General features: G+C 33.1%; 1 protein-coding gene across 2 annotated transcripts in view; it reads left to right on the forward strand.

The window, feature by feature from the left end:
- VPS13C (vacuolar protein sorting 13 homolog C) overlaps positions 1 to 23,435 on the forward strand; it is a 186,579-nt gene that overhangs the window by 67,057 nt on the left and 96,087 nt on the right. For both annotated transcript variants that reach the window (XM_077747730.1, XM_077747741.1), the window contains exons 19-34: positions 124 to 238; positions 847 to 983; positions 2,156 to 2,279; positions 4,191 to 4,308; positions 8,069 to 8,198; positions 9,422 to 9,500; positions 10,160 to 10,299; positions 10,756 to 10,909; positions 12,759 to 12,838; positions 14,032 to 14,091; positions 15,911 to 16,070; positions 16,807 to 16,923; positions 17,797 to 17,900; positions 18,266 to 18,433; positions 18,909 to 19,213; positions 21,063 to 21,210. In XM_077747730.1, coding sequence (XP_077603856.1) covers positions 124 to 238; positions 847 to 983; positions 2,156 to 2,279; positions 4,191 to 4,308; positions 8,069 to 8,198; positions 9,422 to 9,500; positions 10,160 to 10,299; positions 10,756 to 10,909; positions 12,759 to 12,838; positions 14,032 to 14,091; positions 15,911 to 16,070; positions 16,807 to 16,923; positions 17,797 to 17,900; positions 18,266 to 18,433; positions 18,909 to 19,213; positions 21,063 to 21,210 — 2,139 coding nt within the window. The remainder of the gene's footprint in view (positions 1 to 123; positions 239 to 846; positions 984 to 2,155; positions 2,280 to 4,190; positions 4,309 to 8,068; positions 8,199 to 9,421; positions 9,501 to 10,159; positions 10,300 to 10,755; positions 10,910 to 12,758; positions 12,839 to 14,031; positions 14,092 to 15,910; positions 16,071 to 16,806; positions 16,924 to 17,796; positions 17,901 to 18,265; positions 18,434 to 18,908; positions 19,214 to 21,062; positions 21,211 to 23,435) is intronic.

Below are 23,435 nucleotides of genomic sequence, written 5' to 3' on the forward strand. Positions count from 1 at the left end.
TGTATCTTTGGAGATATCTCCTAAGTTCAGGGCCATAGTTGTTTAGAATTAAACTGAAATTTAATAATTTATAATATGGAAAGTACTGTGTATAGCTTGCTTATATTTTAAATTATTTTATAGAAAACCATCAATGCAGTGGTTGAATTCTTTCAGTCAAATAAAGGATTAGATCTTGAGCAAATAACATCAGCCACATTAATGAAGCTGGAAGAAATTAAAGAGAGAACAGCTACAGGTAAATCATTTATTAAATAAAAAACATCAACTAAACTCAAAATACTGCCTTTTCTAATGTAAACATCACGTTTAAAAGTGTAGGTTGCTTTTTTCTTTTCGTAAATCCTATGAAGTTCCACTGTGTACGTGAGTTACCCAAAGTCACATATACCTGCTAGACTGAATGAGAAAGAGATGGGACACAGATGATTCTGTCATTATCTTTAAGAACCTGTGCCTTACAGTGAGACTGAGATGGAAAACATCCCTTCATCGCAGTTCTAAAGAAATAGTTCATCATTCTGTGTACTGTGTGTGAAACTGGTTCTAAAGAGACATACTTTTGTACAGCATGGTCTTTAAACTCAAACCAACTTCTTTATGTGGTTGCTTAACTAAAGAAGTGGTGTATTACTCTCTCTTTGGATAAAATACTAGCTATGATGGGATTACTGTATAGTGTGATGACATGATTGTTTGCCATTGACCATATGGAGTTTCGCCTTCGTACTCTAATATGTGAGAAATGATGCTCCTCCATAATACTTTTCAAGTGATACTTGTATTATTGTTAATAATATAATTATATATTTCAACTTGGACCATCCAATCTTTTATTTCTTTTAGGACTTACACATATTATTGAAACTAGAAAAGTCCTTGACTTAAGGATAAATCTGAAGCCTTCATATCTAATACTTCCACAGACTGGTTTCCACCATGAAAAGTCAGATCTTCTTATTTTAGATTTTGGTACATTTCGGGTAGGTGTATATCCATTTCTTTCTGCCCATTTTTTGCTCAGGTTGGAAGCTAACTATCTAATAGTTTGCTGCTTTTCGTCTCAGAGTTTACTGAAACTAAACTTAGACTTATTTCTTCTTAGCATTTTGTCAAGCCTAGCTTAGACTATTTAATGTATATTTTAGGGTTATTAAAAAAAGAAAGAAAATCCCTAAAATTTTCTGTAATGGTAGATGATTTGATCTTGAAGACTGGATTACTGCTGTATTTTTCTAATTGGAGAAAAGTACTCCTAGTTTTCAAGCACTCCTAGATTTCTGGAGTTTAATTACAGTGTTATTTGTTAATTTACATATTTGACAGTATGCAGTTAAACCACTGTCAGCAACTAAGTAGACTAAGAGAACTCTAGGGTTTTGGGTGTTGAATGCATTAGAAATGCAAGCATCTGAGAAAAAGTAAAGATTTCAAAAAAATACAGTCCCTTGTTTCCTTTGGGGAGAGGGAAAAGGAAGTAGAGATTGGAGATGAATTCTAATGGCCTAATTATTTCTGGTGCTGTAATGTGAAGGAGGAACAAAACCTGCATTTTGTTGGTGAAGAGGTTTAGATAGGTCGTAGGGGCACTGAGCCATAAGTGGCCTTCATTGCTGAGAACCGGGAAGAATTGAATGTCCAAACAGGTTATTTGAGGTACACAACTATGTAACTGATCTTCTAATTCATGCAAATATGCTGAGCACCTATTATCTAAACATATTAAAACTGTATACTGAAATACTATATTCTTTTTAAAATTTTTTTTTTAATGTTTTATTTATTTCTAGGAGAGAGAGAGAGACAGCATGAGCAGGGGAGGGTCAGAGAGAGAGGGAATCACAGACTCTGAAATAGGCTCCAGACTCTGAGCTGGCAGTCAGCACAGAGCCCGATGCGGGGCTCGAACCCACGAACCGCGAGATCATGACCTAAGTGAAAGTCGGACGCTTAACCGACTAAGCCACCCAGGCGCCCCTGAAATACTATATTCTTAATAAACTCTTTGCAAATAATTGTCAGAAAATAAAGCAAAATGTGAGTTCATTAAGGACAGTGTTTTCATTTTAGTTATATTTTAAGAAGATAGAATGAAAGTGTGTACATACTTTTCTGTTAAGAAAAATGAAGGTTTTTTTTTTTTTGTCCCTTTTAGCTTAACAGTAAAGATCAAGGTTTGCAGAAGACTGGTAATTCATCTCTGGAAGAAATAATGGATAAAGCATATGACAAATTTGATGTTGAAATAAAAAGTGTGCAGTTACTCTTTGCTAAAGCAGGTAAGCTATTGCTCAGTTTTTAGGATCTTAAAATTATGTCGAGTAGCGTAGGTAAATCTATGTCTAAGTGTGCGTGTATATCAACACTGACAATATTTTGAACATATATCCTCTTGGTCACTTAAGAAAACTAAGTAGGAGGCCATCAGTACAAATCATTGTCACAGGTAGAAATAGAGATAAAAATTTGCCTATTCATCTTCAGGTACTTAGCACCACTTGAATCTCAGTCCACTCATTGCCTATTTTTTTCTGTGTGATTTGACAGTGACACTGCCAAGAACACGAAAAGAAAAGTTGCCATTGGCTTACGTGTTTCTGTCTTCATGCTTTTGGGATGTCTCAATGTTGTCTTCCTTTGGTGCTTTTTAAAAAAATATTTTAACCATATTAACCTACTCTTTATTTCAGTGGTATCACATTCTTATACTTCTGTAGATACTGACAAGTATGGATATAGCCTTAGAACCCTAAAGGCAATTAATTATGTTAATTAATTATACTATACACACCAAACCAAAAACTTTGGTGTTTTCTACTGCTTAGGCAAAGATCGCTGGTTCTCCATACTTCTTTAGTTTCTTGAAGCAATGAATATTTGCTAAATAGCCTTGAATATATTACATTGTGGTAGGTCATTGGAATAAAGAACATAATCTTGTGGGCAGAGTGTATACTCTACTAGGAATGAAGAGATTTATTAAAATGTAAATATATAATGCCTTACTTACTTTTTATATATTATGAGCCTATTAATTCCTTGAAGGGAAGTACTTTTACACAGATCATTAAAACTGCCTCTTCTTTTGTGTGTACTTAATAATAATTGTTTGAGTTATAAGTGATAAAAGATGTTTTGTGATTGCCATCAGTTAAGATCATTGTAAATTCTGTTGTTGGGACCTTTTATTTGGTGAAAGGTGGTTATTACAATTTTTTTTATCAGAATATCTTGCTTGATAAAACTCATTTTTGTTTTAGAATTATGTGCTAAACTAGTGTAATTTCTCTAAGGAATTCCAGAAAACTCTTTTTCACTTTGTCGTTTTCTATTTTTTCCCTTTTTTCACTGCAACCACCTTCTTTGATCACTAATTCTGGCATCAAGGCAGTAAATTCCTGGCTTTTTTTCCTATTCGCTTTAAAATGCAAGATGTTCTATAAAAATTCTTCAAATAAATATAATTGTTTTTATATCACAGTCTTTGACTTCTTTCAGTCTTATTTTATTTTTTGTTTTTGTATCATTATTTATTTTAATCTATTATCAGCCATTCGATTGTTCTTTTCCCCATCACATATGCACTAATGCTCATAAACATATTTACATATACAACTGTTTCCTTCCCACTGATTTTTTTCTTTATGTTTTTATTCCCCACTGTAGATTCTACTTCATCAGTATTTGTGAGTCACTTTATAGCCTTTAGATGGATAAGCCAGATTGATAACCTAGACACGACAGACCTAGGATGAGGATAAAGGACATCAAATGGCATTAGAGTAGGCATGTGAAAGAACAAACCCTGAAATTCTCTGTCATTAATAACACTCATTTTTAGAGCATGGGCGAATTTTAATTATTTTCTTTAATATTAATTGTATAATCATTTATTATAGCAAATTATTTTAGTATTCATACAGCAGTAGAAATTCAGTGAGAATTATTTAGTAATTAAAGTGAACACAGATGCCTGTTTATTACGAACTAGTACTGGTAACTAGAAAACATTTTAAAATAAGCAGTCACATTATTAACTATCAATCTTACTTTACAAATATAGGTCACTTGTATGCTGAATGAAGTAAAAATTGGTTGTTGTTGAATATGTTTGCTAACTATTTTATAGTAAGTTAATTTTCTACAGAACATCTGATTAACAGTTGTTTAATTCAAAAAATTTTTTAAAGAGGAAAACTGGAAAAAGTGTCGATTTCAGCATCCATCAACTATGCATATATTGCAACCCATGGATATTCATGTTGAATTGGCCAAGGCAATGGTAGAAAAAGACGTTAGAATGGCCAGGTAATGTATGAGTTCCTTTATATTATAAACTTAACAAGGTGAAATATATCTGTATCGGTTACTGGATTTTAAGAAAGCAAAGCTAGATTTCTGAGGGACAGAAAAAATGATTATCATATAGCAGAAACATGCTTTTAAGAAAATATTTATATGGGTCGCCTGGGTGGCTCATTTAGTTAAGTGGTTGACTTCGGCTCAGGTCATGATCTCATGGTTCATGGGTACAAGCCCTGTGTTGGGCTCTATGCTGACAGTTTAGAGCTTGGAGCCTGCTTTGGATTCTATGTCTCCCTCTCTCTGCCCCTCCCCAACTCACAGTCTGTCTCTCCCTCTCAAAAATAAATATTAAAAAAAATATTTGTTTGAACTATGTATCAGCTCTCTTATTTCAGAAGTGTTTGGACCTTTACATTGTGGAAAAGTTGGTTTTCTGTGTTGTTGAGTGGGTCAAAGCCATAGTTTTATATCAATAATAGAAAATCTTCAAAAATTAGCGATATGGATAGAGCAGAGAGTATTATGCTACGTGAAATGAGTCATTCAGAGAAAGACCAATACCATATGATTTCACTCAGATGTGGAATTTAAGAAACAGAAAATATAAACATAGAGACAGGCAAACTAGAAAACAGATTCAAGTAAAAAGAACAAACAGAGATGCTAGAAGGGAAATGGGCAGGAATATGGGTGAAATTGTTGTTGGGTATTATGTAGGGCACTTGTGATGAGTACGGGGTGTTGTATGTAAGTGATAAATCACTAAATTCTATGCCTGAAACTAATACTACACTGTATGTTAACTAACTGGAATTTAAATAAAAACTTGAAAGTAGAAAAGATTAGAGGCTCTTAGGATTATGAAACCATGTAAAATCATGAGAATAATTCAAGATAGTCCAAGTAAAAACTGAATTTTGAATTTAAGTAGATAATTTTGAAATATTTTGCTGCCTTCTTAAAAACAGCCTTATTGAAATATTATTGATACTCAGTAAGTTACATCTATCTAAAGTATACAATTTGACATATATAGATATGTAGATATAGCTATATCTATGATACCATTAGCACACTCAAGATAATGAACACATTCATCCTCCTCCAGGGTTCTTGTGTACTTTTGTACAGTTGACCCTTAAACAGTGTGAGGGTTAGGGGCACTAGCCACCACCCCAACCCTACCCTCACTCATTTGAAAATCCATGTGTAACTTTTGACTTCCCTTAAATTTAACTACTAAAAGCCTTCCTTTAGTCAGAAGCTTTACCAATAGCATAACAGTTGATTAACACATATTTTGCATATGTATTATATACTGTACTCTGTTTTTACCAAGAAGTAAGCTGGAAAAAAAGAAAATGTTATGAAGAAAATTATAAGGGAGAGAAAATACAATTACAGTAATGTACTGTAATTTTGAAAAAAAATCGGCATATTAGTGGACCCGCAGAGTTCAAACCCAAGTTGTTCAAGGGTCTGTTGTCTTACCTCTCTCCCATGCTTACCTGCTAACTCCTCTCCCTTCAGTCCTCAGACAATATTGATTTTCTTTCTAACACTATAGATTTGTTAGAATTTTCTGGAATTTTCTATAAATACAATCATACAGTTTCAGGTCTTTTTGTTTGGCTTCTTTCATTTAACATGATTAATTTGAGATACGTTCATGGTATTAGTTCATTGATATTCTTTATCAGATGGAAGTTAAACCAAACCTTATTTGGTAGTGATATATTATTCTTTTAAATTGCTGTTGGATTTGGTTTGCTAAAATTTTGTTATGAAGTTACACATCTCTATTTATGAGGAATAGTTGTGCTTTTATTGTTTTGGCATCAAAGTATCAGGGTAGTGTTGGCCTTATGGAGCAGTTTGTTGGAGGAAGTTGTGTAGAATTTCTTTGGTAGAATTCACTAGTGAAACTATCTGGGCCTGCGTTTTCTTGGGGGAGCTGAGGGTTTTTAACTACAAATTCAGTTTATTTCATAGATGGAGTAATCTTTGGTAGTTTGTCTTTCAAGGAAGGAATTTCCATCTTAGTTTTTGAGTATATTATTACAAGATTGTTCATAATATTTTTGTATTGCCTTTTTAATCCATGTAGAATTTGTAGTGATGCTGTCTCTCTCCCTCCTGATGTTAGTAGTTTGTACCTTTTCTCTTTTTTTACTGGTCAGTTTATCAGTTTTGTTGATCATCTTCTGAAAGAATTCACTCTTGGCATCGATTATTTTCTCTGTTGTTTTTGTTTTTGTTTTTGTTTTTCACTGATTTCCACTCTCGTATTTATTACTGCTTTTTTTCCCTTCTGCTTCCTTTGGGTTTCATGTATTTTACTTACCTCATTCTTTTTTTTTTTAATCTTTTAAAAAATGTTTATTTTTGAGAGAGGGAGACACAGAGTATGAGCAGGGGAGGGGCAGAGAGAGAGGGAAACACAGATCCAAAGCAAGCTCCAGGCTCTGAGCTGTCAGCACAGAGCCCAATGCAGGGCTCAAACTGACAAACTGGGAGATCATGACCTGAGCCAAGGTGGATGCTAACCAACTGAGCCACTCACGTGCCCCTACTTCGTCATTCTTTAAGGTAGAAACTGAAAACATTGATTTAAGACCTTTCTTCTTTTCTAATACAGGCATTTAATGTTATCAATTTCTCTGGAAATATTCCTTTACTGTACTCCTCAAATTTTGAAACTCTTAAGTCACTAAGCTGGCGTATTCCTATGTCTTTCCTCATTTGTTTTTCATCTTTCATCTGTCCTTTGTTGACTGATTTCCAATGTCTTTTAAACCATTGTTTCATTTATTTTGTCCAGCTTTGTAGTTATTCCAGATGAGAAGATAATCTAGTCCCTCTGTTTGAGGTACTTTTAGTTTTACGTAGTGTTTCACAAATGATAAAGAAGCATCTTACATATTTATGATGCTTTCAGCTTACAGAATACTTTTGCAGAAAGTTCAGTATTTTGAGATAGCAACAACCAGCTGGCCTCTTTTGAACATTAGTGGTTTGTCCATTATATAGAAAGTCATTCTTTATGTAGTGGTTTGGTATCTGCCCATTTGAGCTGTCACAGCTCAGTTAGCAAGTCAAAGATGAACAGTAACCAAAAAGAACTTCACTAGCAGCAAACACCTGCCACAAAACTTTTGAGACAAATAAACCTAGGCCTTTATGCTCAGTAAAGAAGCTGAGAAGAAGCAGGTGCCAGAAAGTTAGCAACTAATGAAAACACAGCAGTGATTCGACAGTGAGTAAAACAGATGTCCTCAGGGTGCTTATATTTTAGTCAGACATAAAATAAGCAAGTATATCTATGATATGTCAGGGCTGACAAGTACTGGAAAAGGAAATAAAGCAAGGTAGAGAGAGAATGATGGAGTAGATACTCTTAGATTCGTATAATGCAAAGTCTTTGATGCCAGGAAAGTAGTTAAAACATGGATAGTGGTTTTAAAATTAGACAGTTGTGTTTGAAAATATGTTCATAACAGTTAGTTAACTTTAAAAGGTTTGACTTTTAAAAGGTTTGGCTTTAAAAGGTTTTGCTTAAGAAGGATACATTAAAATTTTCTTAAAAATTGGCTTAAATAGAATTTCTCATTTTCTGACAGTATTGACTAAATGAGGCATTATTTAGATTAAAACATGTCCAAAGTCATTTTGACTCCGCAATGTAGTCTTCTCCATTCCATTCTCCACTTCATAATAGAAAGAAGCTGGACCTTAAAACCTTACAGTTGAATTGTATTTTTAGATTGAAAGTATCCGGGGGACTTCCTTTGATGCATGTGAGGATTTCCGACCAGAAGATGAAAGATGTACTATGTTTGATTAACAGTATCCCCTTGCCACAGAAATCTTCTCAACAGTCTCCAGAGAGACAGGTAATTGGATATAATAAAAATGGTAAATCTTTACATTTGTGTCTTTGGTGAGTTTTTCCATCTTTCTTTGGTGCTAATTTGTTTTTGAATATTTTTTAGGGCCATTTTCATTTATTTCATACACTTCTAAAGTTTAATGTCAGTTCTGTAGAAGAGTGCATATGGCATTGACTAGATAAAAATTGAAGCCTATTTTCACTACAATTTAGATTGGTGATAAAAAGTCCATTTTAAGAAACAGAAATACATAAAGGAAAAAATGTTTTGCAACTTTGTGAAATGTGTTTAAGTAAAGTTAGATATAGATTTCTGTAGGAGGACCTGGGTAGCTCAGTTGGTTAAGCATCTGAGTCTTGATTTTGGCTCATATCAGGATCTCGGGGTCGTGAGATCCAACGCTGTGTCAGGCTCTGTGCTGGGTGTGGAGCCTGCTTAAGATTCTCTCTCTCTCTGTCCCTCCTCTGTGTATGCACACTCCCTCAAAAATAAATAAATAAACAAACAAAATCTTCTTTAAAATGTTGCAAAATTGAATAATTTGTATATAATCTTCTTACACATTAAACTTAAAAATTCTAGATAACTTTATTTGTAATTGACCTTTACAACATAAAATAAATGTTAGATTTCCACTTTGAAATGAAGTTTTAGAGAGCCAGCTAATGCTGTTATTGTTTTCTAGGAATCTGTAATACAGATGCACAGTTAATATTGTCATAGACAACAACTAAATGACACACTATGATAAATAGATTTATCTACTAGAGTAGTACATAGTCTGCCCTTGTAAATATAGGTGGTAGTCTTAATAATTAGTAAACACTAGCCAACTATTAGTTAGTTGATTACATAATGTACTTAGTTGGAAGATTTGTGTCTGGTGTGTGTATGTGTCTTTCCATCTCTCTCTCTATACCCTATATTTTTTCAACATTTCTCTCATTTATGTACATTTGATCCTGCTAAATCAGTATGTTAAAAAAACTTATTTGGGGTGCCTGGGTGACTTAGTTGGTTACGCATCCGACTTTGGCTCAGGTCATAATCTCACCGTTTGTGATTTCAAGCCCCATATTGGACTCACTGTTGTCAGCGCAGAGCCCGCTTTAGATCCTCTATCCCCCTGTCTCTTTGCCCCTCCCCTGCTTGTGCTCTCTCTGTCTTTCTCGAAAATAAATAAACACTGAAAAAAATTTAAAAAACCCCTTTTTTTTATTTGACAGGTATCCTCAATTCCTGTTATTTCAGATAAGACAAAAGACCTACTTACTACTTCACTATTGCTAGACGGAGTAGAATCAGGTAAGAAAAGTAAATGTTCTTTATTAAACCAAGCCTATAATACATTTGTATATAGAGATAAAATTTTCAGGAAATAAAAGAATTTAGAAAATGTTACAACAGTTCACTGGTTTTAGTTCTCGTTGTGCTACTAACCAACATGTCATTTTGAGTCACTATTTTTTAAGACCAAGTTTCTTCATTTGAATGATAGGAATTTTGTGATCGTGCTTAAGATTCTAAATACGCTCCTCTTTTTTGCCCCAATTTCTACCAGCTCTAGCCTAACTGATCTTGTTTAATTTTGAAGTAAGAGTATAAGCTTCATGAGGACAAGAATATGTCTACCCTGTTCACCTTGGTGTCCTTAGTGGCTCATACAGACTGATATATGATGGGTGATGCCCAATAATTATTTATTGAATATTGAATGAGTGTACGAAAGTGAAAAACAGAGCTATTGAAGAAAAAATAGTAGGTGGTTTGGTCTTTATATGTATGATTATCATATACCAGGTTGAGTCACTTTGTGGGACTTAGAAAAAGATTGTAACTATATTCTGATTCTGAATATGAAGATTATATCTAATAAATGAATTCTACCTTTGAGGGATTTATGTTTGAGTGTTTTACTCAGTTTTCAATGGACATTCTCTCAAGTAAATGAATGTCTTCTTTAGAATCTGATGATGAATATTTTGATGCTGAAGATGGAGATACACAGACTGGTAAAAGTTTGAGAGTTTCAGAACTAAAAAAAGCTGCAGAGGCCCCAAATGAGGAGCTCATTAATCTTTTACTGAAGTTTGAAATTAAAGAGGTATGTATTTTTGTTTCATCCTTTAATAAATATATTGCTGTTATCACTATCCTTGTAAACTATTTCATGCTAAATCTGAGCATAAAATACATTAAAAGTTTGGTACTCTGTTTTCCCTGCTTCCCAACACACACACACATGCACACTCACATGCATGATTTTTGTTTTGAGGTATAGGTTTAAGAAAATCATATTAAGTAAGAATTCTTATATTCCTGTTTAATAAATAAAGTAAATCAATAATTGATGTAAAATTTTATCATGATTTTTATATAGATGCAGTTCTGTTCTGAATAATAGAATTTAAAGTATAATTTCTAATCATAGTAAATAATTTTATGGTAGTATAGAAGTGTGAACTATTGTTCTTATGATAAAATGTATAGAGAAAACTTTTTTTTTAAACATGATTCAGAATATTTATCATGCTTTTAATGGCTGTCCTGATTCTTTTAGGTTGTTTTGGAATTTACTAAACAACAGAGAGAAGAAGATACAATTCTAGTATTTAACATTACTCATTTGGGAACAGAGGCTACACTGAGAACATTTGATTTAACTGTGGTATCTTATTTAAAGAAAATCAGCTTGGATTACCATGAAATTCAAGGTAACAGCTGCAAAAATAGAAATAATGGTTAATAATAAATATAGTCTCACTTTGAGTATCTGAAACACTTTTGTGTATATAAAAATATTTTTTAACAAATAATAGCACTGTTATAAGGATTTTACAAATAATAACTCATTTAATTCTCATAACAATGTTATCTTCAGTTTACATATAAGGAAACTAAGGCATAAATCGGTTATATAATTTAGCCAAGGTCCCACTGCTGGTTAGTCGCTGAACCATGATCAAACCCTGAAGTGTGGCCCTGTGGTCTGTATTCTTAACTACTATAATCTCCTGCCTCAGAAAGTCCATGTAAGTCTCCATTGTATAGGGAATATTCTTTCCATTTTACAAAGAAAGTTTAAATAAAGAGGGATTAACTGGCTTATTCAAGAGCATGCATCTTATGAATGGCAAAACCTAGAGTTTATCTCTGATCTTATACCTTTACGTCCTTATTCTTTGTATTGAATAGTGTTTATATATCAGAAGCAGCACCAGGTTATGAAAATTAGAATGGGGCATAAAATTCTTTCTTTTAGAAGCTCTTATAGTTTGTTTACTTCAGTGTACAGCTTGTATGCTCGTTAATATTTAAGGAATGATTGCCTGAATCTACATTTTATATTTGGCTAACATATTAGTCAAATATAAAGTCCTATTTTTATTATTTTTTAATAGTTGATACTAAAACAGATCTCAGTCTAGAGGAAGAATGTTTTATGTTAGTAAGTTTCTGTAAACACGGTGTTAAGATGGAGTTTATGTTACTTTCTTGAGGTGGAGAATGTAAAATATTTGCTAGCCTGTTTTTTTCCTTTAGAGAAGGTTATGACCTTGAAGGTAGGGAAAATTCTGAGAGTACTCAGAAGGAGCAGGAGTTATACAACTGAAAATAATAAAGGATGGATAAAATGGTGCATATATCACTTCTCCTTCCACAGCTTTTTGACACAGTTCCTTGGTACATCTACCTGAGGTTATAGTGGACATCAGGGTAGTGTATCTGTAGTTTTTGAATCAAAGGAAATTTATCAATTCCTCTCCCTTAAAAAATACTTTAATTTTCTAAGTAAAATAATCCTTCTCTCTTAGCCTAAACAAAAGAAAATTACTTAAATTTCTTTAATATGAATGAAATATTTGTCCTTTGAATTTTACAGCTCGATAGGATATTACATATTTTTATAGTTCATTCTTAGGATATAGTGAGAAAGCTGAAATAGCTTTTGGTAAGGGTAGAATAGAGATGAGGTAGAATTCATTTTTCTTAATTTGTAAGCCTGTTGTCTTTCTATTGCTGTACAAATGCACATATGTTCTTAAAAATATCTAGAGAGGTATTCATTATTTTTGAATACAGATGTAAAATCAAATGAAAATAAATAATGCATGTTTTTAAGTAAGTTGGATGCTAAAGATAAGGTAAGTATTTGGATTGGTTTATTTATTCACCAGTGATGATATTAGTATTAAATAACCATGAAAATAAGTGCAGATAGGCTTTTAAAGCTTAAGTACTAAATTTTTTAAAGAAGTCTAGAAAATCCAATCTTTGGGGTACTTGGGTGGCTCACTCAGTTAAGTGTCCCACTCTTGGTTTGGGCTTAGGTAGTAATCTCATGGTTTGTGAAATTGAGCTCCAAGTTGGGCTCTGTGCTGTCAGCATGGTACCTGCTTGGGATTCTCTCTCTCCCTCTCTCTGCCCCTCCCCCACTTGCACTCATGTGGGAGCGTGCTCTCTCTCTCTAAATAAATAAATAAGTAAATAAATAAATGAAAATTCTAATCTTAAAAAAGAGCAATTTATTTGAAAATTTTTTCTTCTTTTTCTTTAATCTAGGATCCAAAAAGAAGCCCCTTCATTTGATTAGCTCTTCTGATAAACCTGGATTAGATCTCTTAAAAGTAGAATATATTAAGGTAAGGGCCATAGAATGTTTACATATTTATTGTATACCCTAAATTATCCTCTGGAAGGAAAAAGATGACAGCAGATTACTGAAGGCTCTAGATGTGTGTCATAGGTTTTAATCATAAGCATATCCATTGTTCCTCTTTTCATTTATACACTTTCTCTTTTACATCAGTAAAAGAATAGGACTATTTAAAAGACACCAAACTCCCTATCCCCAAAGATGGAAGCTTGGGATGAAGTAGCATGAACTCGTACCTCTTGGGATGTATTTACCTATCTAAGTTCATTGTATATGTAGGTGACATTTGGCTGAGAATCCTGTATCACAAGGGATAAAGTCAAATTTGATTGGGTTCAGAAGAAAACTACCAGGATTGGGAAGGGACTCAAAAAGATACCATATGAGAAATGCTGACAGAAGTAGTGGTATTTAGCTTCATTCAGGATTAGTTGATTTGTTTAATCATTCAACAAGTATTTATTGAATGCCTTTGTCAGGTTCTGTTAGGCACTTGGGATACAGAGATGAAAAACATGCCTTGTTTTCAAGGAAATTATGGATTAGTAGGCAGATAGACAAGTAGACAATTAAAATACAATGTGATTGATTCTCTCATAAAGAAGAACATAAAACCTGATGGCATCAGGGAGGCAGAGGAGCTAGCCTAGGCAGAAGGCCTTTCACAAGATGTAAAACTGAATTTACTATGGATATTCCCAAGAGACATAACTTGAACCGATACATAATTATGCTGGGAGGTAGATTTTTTTTACTGAGTACAGAGGCCTAATTAAATCACAAGTTCTCTAAAGATTAAATTTGTAAGAAAATGAGGTTTCGTTTGGTGGAGATAACCTAAAATAGACTTCCCAAAGATATAAAGGGATATATTAGGTGATGGATGGGCTAGATGACCTTTACACCTTCCAACTTTCAGAGTTTATAATTCTGGTCTCTAGCGGTAGTTTCCCAGAAGTACATGTTGCCATGTTTATTCATATTTGAAGAGGAGAACAAAATTGCATGATTATAATAAATGAGTAACTAGGGATGTAACTTTAAAACAATGATAGTAAAATTAAATATACATAAAATCATGGTTCTGAATAAATATAAAAAATAAACTAAAGATCATAAGTAAGTTATTTATTTACTTTGGTCTTAACCTTTTTTCAGAATTTCTATTCTTTTTTTTAGGCTGATAAGAATGGACCTAGTTTTCAAACTACTTTTGAAAAAACCGAACAAACACTTAAGGTAAGAAATTTTATTAAAATAATATACCTTATTCAAAAACAACTTACTTGGAAGCTCCAGTATCCTTTGAGGAATAATGACTGAGTGGGTAATTTGATGAAATAATCAAGAGTCAGTAAAAGTTACAAATCTACTAGATTCGTACCATGTTCTATGTTTGTCATTGATTATAATAGAGCTGGTGTTTTGACTTCTTGTAGCATATCCCAGTCATTTCTAAAAAAGGGAGTATGATAGACAATGGAACTTTGATTTACAAAGAACCAGCGTTTTAAACAAATTAAACTAGATACTGCTGTTTAATGCAGACCTGAAAAAGTATGGAAAATACAAGGAAGGATGTTAAGTACTTCTGAAGCCATACTAAGGTAGTCACATGGAGGAAGAAGAGACAAAACGTAGTTGTGAATTACTTTAAAAAGAAAATCAGAGATACGAATTTTAAGTTACCCTTTTGAAAGATGGGAGAATTTGTTAAATATTGTGAACCTTCCTTTTAAAAATTTATTTATTTATTTTTAATTTAAATTCAAGTTAGCTAACATATAGTGTTATCATGGCTTCAGGAGTAGAACCCCAGTAATTCATCTCTTGCATATGACACCCAGTGCTCATCCCAACAGTGTCCTTCTTAATGCCCATCACCCATTTAACCCATCCATCTTCCACCTACTTCCCCTCCAGCAATTTTCAGTTGGTTCTCTTTTTTTTTTGAGTCTCTTATGGTTTACCTTCCTCTGTGTTTTTATCTTCTATTTCCTTCCCTTCTCTTATGTTCATCTGTTGTCTTTCTCATATTCCACACAAATGAAATCATATGATATGTCTTTCTCTGACTTATTTTGCTTAGTATAATACCCTCTGTTTACATCCACGTTGTTGCAAATTGCAATATTTCATTCTTCATCACTGAGTAGTATTCCATTGTGTATATATACCACATCTTCTTTATCCATTCATTAGTTGTTGGATATTTGGGTTCTTTCCATAATTTGGCTATTGTTGATAGTGCTACTGTAAACATTGGGGTACATGCGCCCTTTTGAATCAGCATTTTTGTACCCTTTTGAACCTTCCTTTTTATAATTTTTATATCCGCTTAGTGCTTTGAGACAATAAAAGGAAATTCTTTTATATAAGCAAAGATTTTTAAAGAACTTTTAATTTGCTGTTAAAAAACCACATTATTCCTGAAGCAAGTTTTGTTGGTATCTTAGCTTTCTGGAGTTATTGTTTTAAAAGATGTAACCCTTTTTTCCCTATAAGTTTTATATATATGTGTATATATATGTATATGTACATACATATATGTATATATCTACGTATATATTTTTTAAATAATAGGGCCATTATTTTGGTTTTGGAAGACCATTTAGTAACTAGAACTTACTTAATAATTGCATTTTAAGTGTCATGAATTTCACATTTGAAATCCTTTTTGACGTAGTATTAATACATAGTGATTTTGAGGTTTCATGAACTAACTTACAGGTTTTATATAATCAAAATAAGTCTGTTGAAGATCCAAAAGTCATATATATGATGAGTATCGAGATGGCTATGACAACCATATTATAGGTTTCAGACTAATTATGTTTGGGAAATAGAATAATTAGGTTACTCATAGGGACTCACAGTGTATGTAAGTATAATTTACTGTCAATACATTTTCTCTGGGCTGTGAATCTTGATCTCCTTTCTCTTCCTTCTAAGCTATGGAAGCAGTGATCTAAATCTAGCTAGAAGCCTTTCAGTTCCATCATGGAAATTATGGGTATAATTGCCCTGGAGAACTAATTTTCTTTTTAAAAATTTCTAGGTGGCTTTTTCATCTTTAAATCTGTTGCTGCAAACACAAGCTCTTTTGTCTTCTATTAATTACCTGACAACCATTATCCCATCAGATGACCAAAGAAGTGATACCAAAGAAGTACAAATTTCAGCTGAAAAGCAACAAAAAAATTCAGCTCTGCAGAAAGGTATGAAAAACATTTTTGTTTCTTGTTAACAAGCATGTTAGAATTCTAGAGGTGAATGGGAATCTTAGAGATCATCTAGTTTGGTCATTTCCACGCCATTTCCCCTACTTCTGTCCTTTCCTTCAAACAAAATCATTTGTGGGTAACTGCTGTGGACAGCAAATTTAACTAATACTGGTGCTTTAAAAAAATACCTGTTTCTGTTCTTATTTTGGTGGTAGAGGGGGATGCTGTAGGTAGATAATAGGGAAGAAGACTTACATTTACACGGAATTTTTCCTCCCTTCTCAGTGGCTCCTGAATGAGCTCCACTAAGGGTTAGTCTTCCCTTCCATTTTACAAATAAGGAAGTAGGACCCCGAGACATGAGGGTAGGAGTACAAAGATAGCATGTGGTTGGTTAAGAGCCCAGACTTTAAATCAGAAAGAGCTCAGTTCAGAATCCTGCCTCTGTTACTTAAAGTATATGTCCTTCGATAGGCACATTATTTAACTTCTCTGAGTTTCAGTGTCCTTATTTTTTTTGTTTGTAAATTATGAAAGTAACCTCTCAGTATTAAAAATTGTAAACCGTACAGAATATATAAAACAAAAAAAGCATTTGAAATCTTTAAGGACTTGAGGATTTTCTAATTTTTTAAAACAGTAATGTGGTTCACTTAATACAAGCAAGAAACCTTAATAGAGTTTGAATTACTAGAATCCCATGTGACCCAATGCTTTGTTTTATTTTTAGTGATTGTATCCTCTAAAGACAGGGACATTGTTGACTTCAGACTATTTGCCAAGTTGAATGCTTTCTGTGTCATTGTTTGTGATGAGAAGAACAATATTGCTGAAATCAAGATTCAAGGTAAAAGTTTGCATACTATTAAAAATTTTTTAAAAGAGCAGCTTTTCTTAATGCTAAAGAATATATAGATGGAGGGCTCTGAGCTGTGAAAATTGGGTAATTTTATGACATAATTGAATTGTATATTTTCTTAGCTCTTTGGGATGTAGATCTTGGTTAGAATCTGACCATCAAATTGAATGACATAGACTGGTGTTTTGAATCTCTCAGAGTTGTCTCACAGGTGAAATGGGATGCTAATGTCTGTGTAGAGATAGTATCAATGGATTAGGAAAAGTGCAGATCCAGAATGCAGGTTAAGGTCTATGCATATGCTTTATCTTGATACAAATGCAAAACAACCTTATAATGAAGAGAAAGCCTATCTATGAGCCCGTTATGTTCTTTTAGGCAAAAGCTGCTAAAACTAATCTGACTCTGCCTTTACCAGCTCACTGATCTGATAAAGGTAGATTGTTTAATAAAATTCTTGAATAACTTAAAAACCAAAAACTTAGGTTTTTTTCTTTGTTCTTTCTAAGCTGACAGTTATCTTTAGTCCTCATTTGATTCATGAAACTTATAGCTTCCATATAAATGAGTGGATTAAGATATAAAAGATTTCCTAAAAATCCCAAAATAATCTATTTGCTCTAGGTGTAATTTTTTCAGAAAGTTGAAAATCCAGATAATTGATTTATAATGAATTTATTGGTTTCATTGTTTATAACACTGAAAATATGTAATATTGTAACTAATTTATCAGTTGGGAATTCAAGCACAGTTAATTAAAACAAATCACCTCCAAAATAAAATTATGCAATAAAAAGAAACATCTTGAGGTCTTATTATGGTAGGTCTTTAAAAATTATAATAATGTAACTTTTTTTTCAGGCCTTGATTCTTCTCTTTCTCTTCAGTCAAGAAAACAGTCACTGTTTGCCAGACTGGAAAATATTATCGTCACAGATGTTGATCCTAAGACAGTTCATAAAAAAGTAGGTATAGTAAATAGATAGCTAATATGTTTTGTTAATTGAATATGAGATTTTATTTTTAAACATATTTTATAAATATTAATGAAATATATTTTAATACATAAATGTTTCTCTAATGACTATAAATATAATTGCTTCTATTTATTTTTTAATTATTATTATTTTATTTATTCATTTTCATTCTCAAGCTAGTTAACATGCAGTGTAGTCATGGGTTTAAGAGTAGGATTGAGTCATTCATCACTTACATACTACACCCAGTGCTCATTCCAACAAGTGCCCTCCAAATATAAGCCCTTCTTAAATGAGACTTTATTTTGTCATTATCGTCTTGAACAGAATACATTCTAATCTCTGCTTTTCAGGCTGTGTCAATAATGGGAAATGAAGTTTTTCATTTTAACTTGGATTTGTATCCAGATGCTACTGAGGGAGATTCCTATACTGACATGTCCAAAGTGGATGGTGTGGTATCACTGAATGTTGGCTGTATTCAGATTGTCTATCTTCATAAATTCCTCATGTCATTTCTGGTAAAAGTCACTATTTATGTGTTGATCATCAACTTAGAAATACTTAAGTCTGATGGTTATGATTTCAGGTCTTACAAATTTTGGATTTTAGGATGTACATTGTTTTTATAGTTGATATTTATATATTAAGATAGAGCTTAAAACCTCTCTTTAACAGTTGAAATCTGAGTCATTTAATTTGTCTGGAACTGGAATTGTTTTTGCTAGAACATAATGGAACCAAATTTTCAAGTAAAAAAATACTAACGATACCCCCTACCCCCCACTCCCTTTCTCTGTTCTTCAGCCATATAACATTAGCCCTTATCAGGTAGCTCATAAAAATGGATGGATAATCAGTAATTTTTTCCTAATTCTAGATAAGACTCAATTGAAAGTTATGTATAGGAAATAAATAGCACAGAAATAAAGAAGTTGATGTTATTAATGATATGCTTGTCCTCTGTTTTTCTCCTTTTATACTCTGTGTCCACAGAACTTTCTGAACAATTTCCAGACCGCCAAAGAGGCTCTGAGTGCTGCCACTGCTCAGGCTGCAGAAAAAGCTGCCAGAAGTGTGAAAGACCTTGCCCAGAGGAGTTTTCGGATTTCTCTCAATATTGATCTGAAAGCACCAGTTATAGTCATTCCACAGTCTTCCATTTCCACTAATGCAGTGGTGGTAGATCTTGGGCTCATCAGAGTTCAAAATCAGTTTAGTCTGGTGTCTGGGGAAGACTATTTAAACCCTCCAGTAATTGATAGAATGGACGTGCAGCTAACAAAGCTTAAGCTCTCTAGGTATACTCTCTTTGAATAATTATGGATTTAAGTATTATTTAATGTTTTCCATGAATTTTATGTCCATTGAAATTCATACCCAGCATGCTTCTGTTGCACAGAATACTTTATTTTTATTTAATTTTTAAAAAGCTTTTTAGTGTTTATTTTTGAGAGAGAGAGAGAGAGAGAAAGAGAGAGAGAGAGAAAGAGCACGAGCAAGCGAGGGAGAGGCAGAGAGAGAGGGAGACAAAGAATCTGAAGCTCAGAGCTGTCAGCACAGAACCTGACGTGGGGCTCAAACCCACGAACTGTGAGTTCATGACCTGAGCCAAACTCAACCGCTTAACAGACTGAGCCACTCAGACGCCCCTAAAACATCTTTTTAATTTAATTAAAAACTTTTTTTAAATGTCTTTATTTTATTTTGAGAGACAGAGACAGAGAGCGAGCAGGGGAGGGTCAGAGAGAGAGGGAGACACAGAATCTGAAGCAGGCTCCAGGCTCTGAGCTGTCAGCACAGAGCCCGACATGGGGCTCAAACCCACGGACTGTGAGATCGTGACCTGAGCTGAAGTCGGACACTTAACCGACTGAGTCACCCAGGCGCCTCTTTAATTTAAGTTGAGATAAAACTGACATACTGTCTTACTTCAGATACATAACATGATTCAGTATTTGTAATTGTGAAATATTGTGAAATGATCCTCACAATAAGTCTAGCTAACGTTTGTCACCACACAAACTTACAGTTTTTTTTCTTGTGAAGAAAACTTTTAATATTTACTTTCTTAACAACTTTCAAATATACAATAGAGTATTTCTAACTAGTCACCTTGCTGTACATTATATCCCTAGGACTTATTTATTTTATAATTGGAAGTTAAAACATTTTTTGCTGAACATTTGAGTATAGGGATCTTAACCCTTTGCTCTAAATGCTTTAGCATGTGTCTCCTAAAAACAGGGACACACATCCTCTTACATAATGCAGATTTCAAATTCTGGAAATTTAACACTGATACAGCGCTAATATCTAATATGGAGTCAGTATTCAGATTTTACTAGTTATTCCAGTAATGTCCATAATAGTAATTTTACCCCTCGAACTAGGATCACATATGGATGGCATTTAATTGTATCCTGTACCACTGCAGGGGATTTCTATGTTAATAGTACTTATTTGCTCTGGAATAGTTCTTCAGTCTTTCTTAGTCTTTTACTATAAGACAGTTTTGAAGAGTACAATCTAGTTGTTTCATGGAATGTCTCTTAATTTGGTTTTATCTGAGTTATTCTTCATGATTTAATTGAACTTATATACTTTTGGCAAATACTGCATAAGTAATGATGTTTCTGTAGATGCCACCAGATGACCCATGAAAAGTCTATATATATTTAAAAATCATTTCTACCCTATCCAAGGAGATTTAATTATCGTGAATAAAAAAGGAAAATTATAAGGGAAGTCCAGAAAATAATCCTGGAGATTTATCAAAGACTTTATCAAAGTCTTCAGAAAATGCTAACTGTTCATTTTGTCATTTTTTTCTTTAATCTCTGTATCGATGCATATATCAATCCTTGTACAACTGTATTTGATGATTCCCCCGTGTGTTCAACAATATGAGTATCTTTTTAAAATTTAATCCATGTGTGACCTACTGTTGGAAGAAAAAGATTTTCTTAATGGGTCATTGTCTATCACGTATTTTACTCTTTCCCTGAAGTGAATTATAGATTGAGATTAGAAAAACCTAGCACAGTTTCAAATCAGTAGAATAGCAACTTCTGATTTTGTGTCTTTTTAATGATAGGTTGCATTTCCCTCCTATGTTTATGCATATATATTACTTATATTTTTCATTAGGACAGTGATCCAGCCAGGCATCTCTCACCCTGATGTTCAGCTCTTGCACCCAACTAACTTGGAATTTTCTGTAAACCGGAATCTAGCTGCATCTTGGTATCACCAAGTACCTGTTGTAGAAATAAAAGGACATCTTGAATCAATGAATGTAAGTATGTGAGTGAAAAACACTTGTTATTGAAATTTTAGACTGAAGACTTTCTAAGTATAAATGAGTATGATACATGAAATTTTTGAGTAGTTGGCAAAAGAACAATTTCAGTGAGATGTTGTCCAAAAAGATGTTTGTTATTTAGCAGAATTTAATCTTTAGTTAAGTGTTACTTTATACACGCACACACATACACACACACACACACACACACACATTATACACACATTTGTATACAATGCAAAATAGTCACTACAATAAGTATAGTTAGCATCTGTCACTTTACAAATTTAACTTAGTATTATTGACTGTATTTTCCATCCTGTAAATTATATCTCCATGACTTACTTATATAAGAACTACAAGTATGAATTTATTAATCCCTTATACCCGTTTCACATCTCTAATCCCCCTTGCCCTCTGGGAACCACCAATTTGTTCTCTGTATCTGTGAGCCTGTTTTTAGTTTAGTTTAGTTTAGTTTTAGTTTAGTTTGCTTTTTAGATTCCTCATATCAGTAAAATCATGCTGTGTTTATCTTTCTCTGAATTATTTCATTTAGCATAAATGTTTTTGTTTTCTTCAGGTGGAAAAGCAGTAGTAGAATTGCTGGATCATAGGTTAGCTCTGTTTTATATATTTTTAGGAACCCCCATACTATTTTCATAGTGGCTAGTTTACATTCCTACCATTAGGACCCAAGGGTTCCCTTTTCTCCACATCCATGCCAGTATTAGTTGTTTCCTGTCTTTTGGGTAATAGCCATTCTGAGAGGTGTGAAGTGATATCTCACTGTGGTTTTGATTTTCATTTCCCTGATGATTAGTGATGTTGAGCACCTTTTCATGTGCCTGTTGGTCATGTTTGTGTCTTTACTGGAAGAATGTTCATATCCTCTTCCTGGTTTTTAACCAGATTGTTTTTTTGTTACTGGGTTCTATTAATTCTGTATATATTTTGATATTAACTGCTTATCAGATATGTGATTTGCAAATATCTTTTCCCATTCAGTAGTTTGCTTTTTCATTTTGATGATGGTTTCTTTTTCTGTGCAGAAGCTTTTTAGTTGATATAGTTCTACCTGTTTATTTTTTTTTTTGTTGTCCTGGCTTTTAGACTCAGATCTGTATCTGGAGCTTAATGCCTATGGGTTTTTTTTTTAAAGGAGCTTTATGATTTTGGGTCTTATATTCAAGACTTTCATCCATTTTGAGTTAATTTTTGTACATACTGCAAGATAGTGGTTGAATTTCATTCTTGTACATTTAGCTGTCCAGTTTTCCCAGTACAATTTATTAGAGACTGTTCTTTCCCCATTGTATATTATTGCATCAGTTTTGTGAAATTAGTTGACCATAGATGCATGGGTTTATTGCTGGTTTATGATTTATGTGTCTGATTTTATGTCCAATATCATACTGTTTTCATTACTATAGCTTTGTAGTATAGTTTGAAATCAGGGATCATGACACTTTGGCTTTGCTGTTTCTTAAGGTTGTTTTGGCTATTTGGGATCTTTTGTGTTTCCATACAAATTTTAGAATTATTTGTTCCTGATCTGTGAAAAATGCCATTGGATTGCATTGAATCTGTAGACTGCTTTGAGTAGTATAGATAATGTTAATTATTTCAATTCATGGACATTGAATATCTTTCTATTTATTTGTGTCTTCTTCAGTTTGTTTTATCAATGGGCAAGTATTTTGTTCTTTTTGATGTGATTGTAAATGAGATTGTTTCCTTGATTTGGCTTTCTGATGGTATGTTATTTTTGCAGCAACATACAACAGATTTTTTTCTACATTAATTTTGTATCTTGAAGCCTGAATTCAGTATTATTTCTAACAGTTTTTCGGTATAATCCTTAGAGTTTTCTAGATACAGTATCATGTCATCTGCACATAGTGACGGTTTTACTTCTTCCTTTTCAGTTTGGATGCCTTTTATTTCTTTTTATTACCTAAATGCTATGGCTGGGACTTCTAGTATTATGTTGAATAGAAGTGGAGAGAATGGGCATCCTTGTCTTGTTTCTGATTTACAGAAAAAGCTTTCATGTTTTTACCATTGAGTATGATGTTACTTGTGGGTTTGTCATATATGATCTTGATTATGTTGAAGTATGTTTCCTGTATACCTAGTTTGTTGAGTTTTTATCATCAATGGATGTTGAATTTTGTCAGATGCTTTTTTCTGCATCTATTGAGATGATTATGTGATTT

The sequence above is a fragment of the Crocuta crocuta genome, unplaced genomic scaffold, assembly GCF_008692635.1.
Source record: "Crocuta crocuta isolate KB4526 unplaced genomic scaffold, BGI_CrCroc_1.0 scaffold130, whole genome shotgun sequence".
Classification (NCBI taxonomy): Eukaryota; Metazoa; Chordata; class Mammalia; order Carnivora; family Hyaenidae; genus Crocuta; species Crocuta crocuta.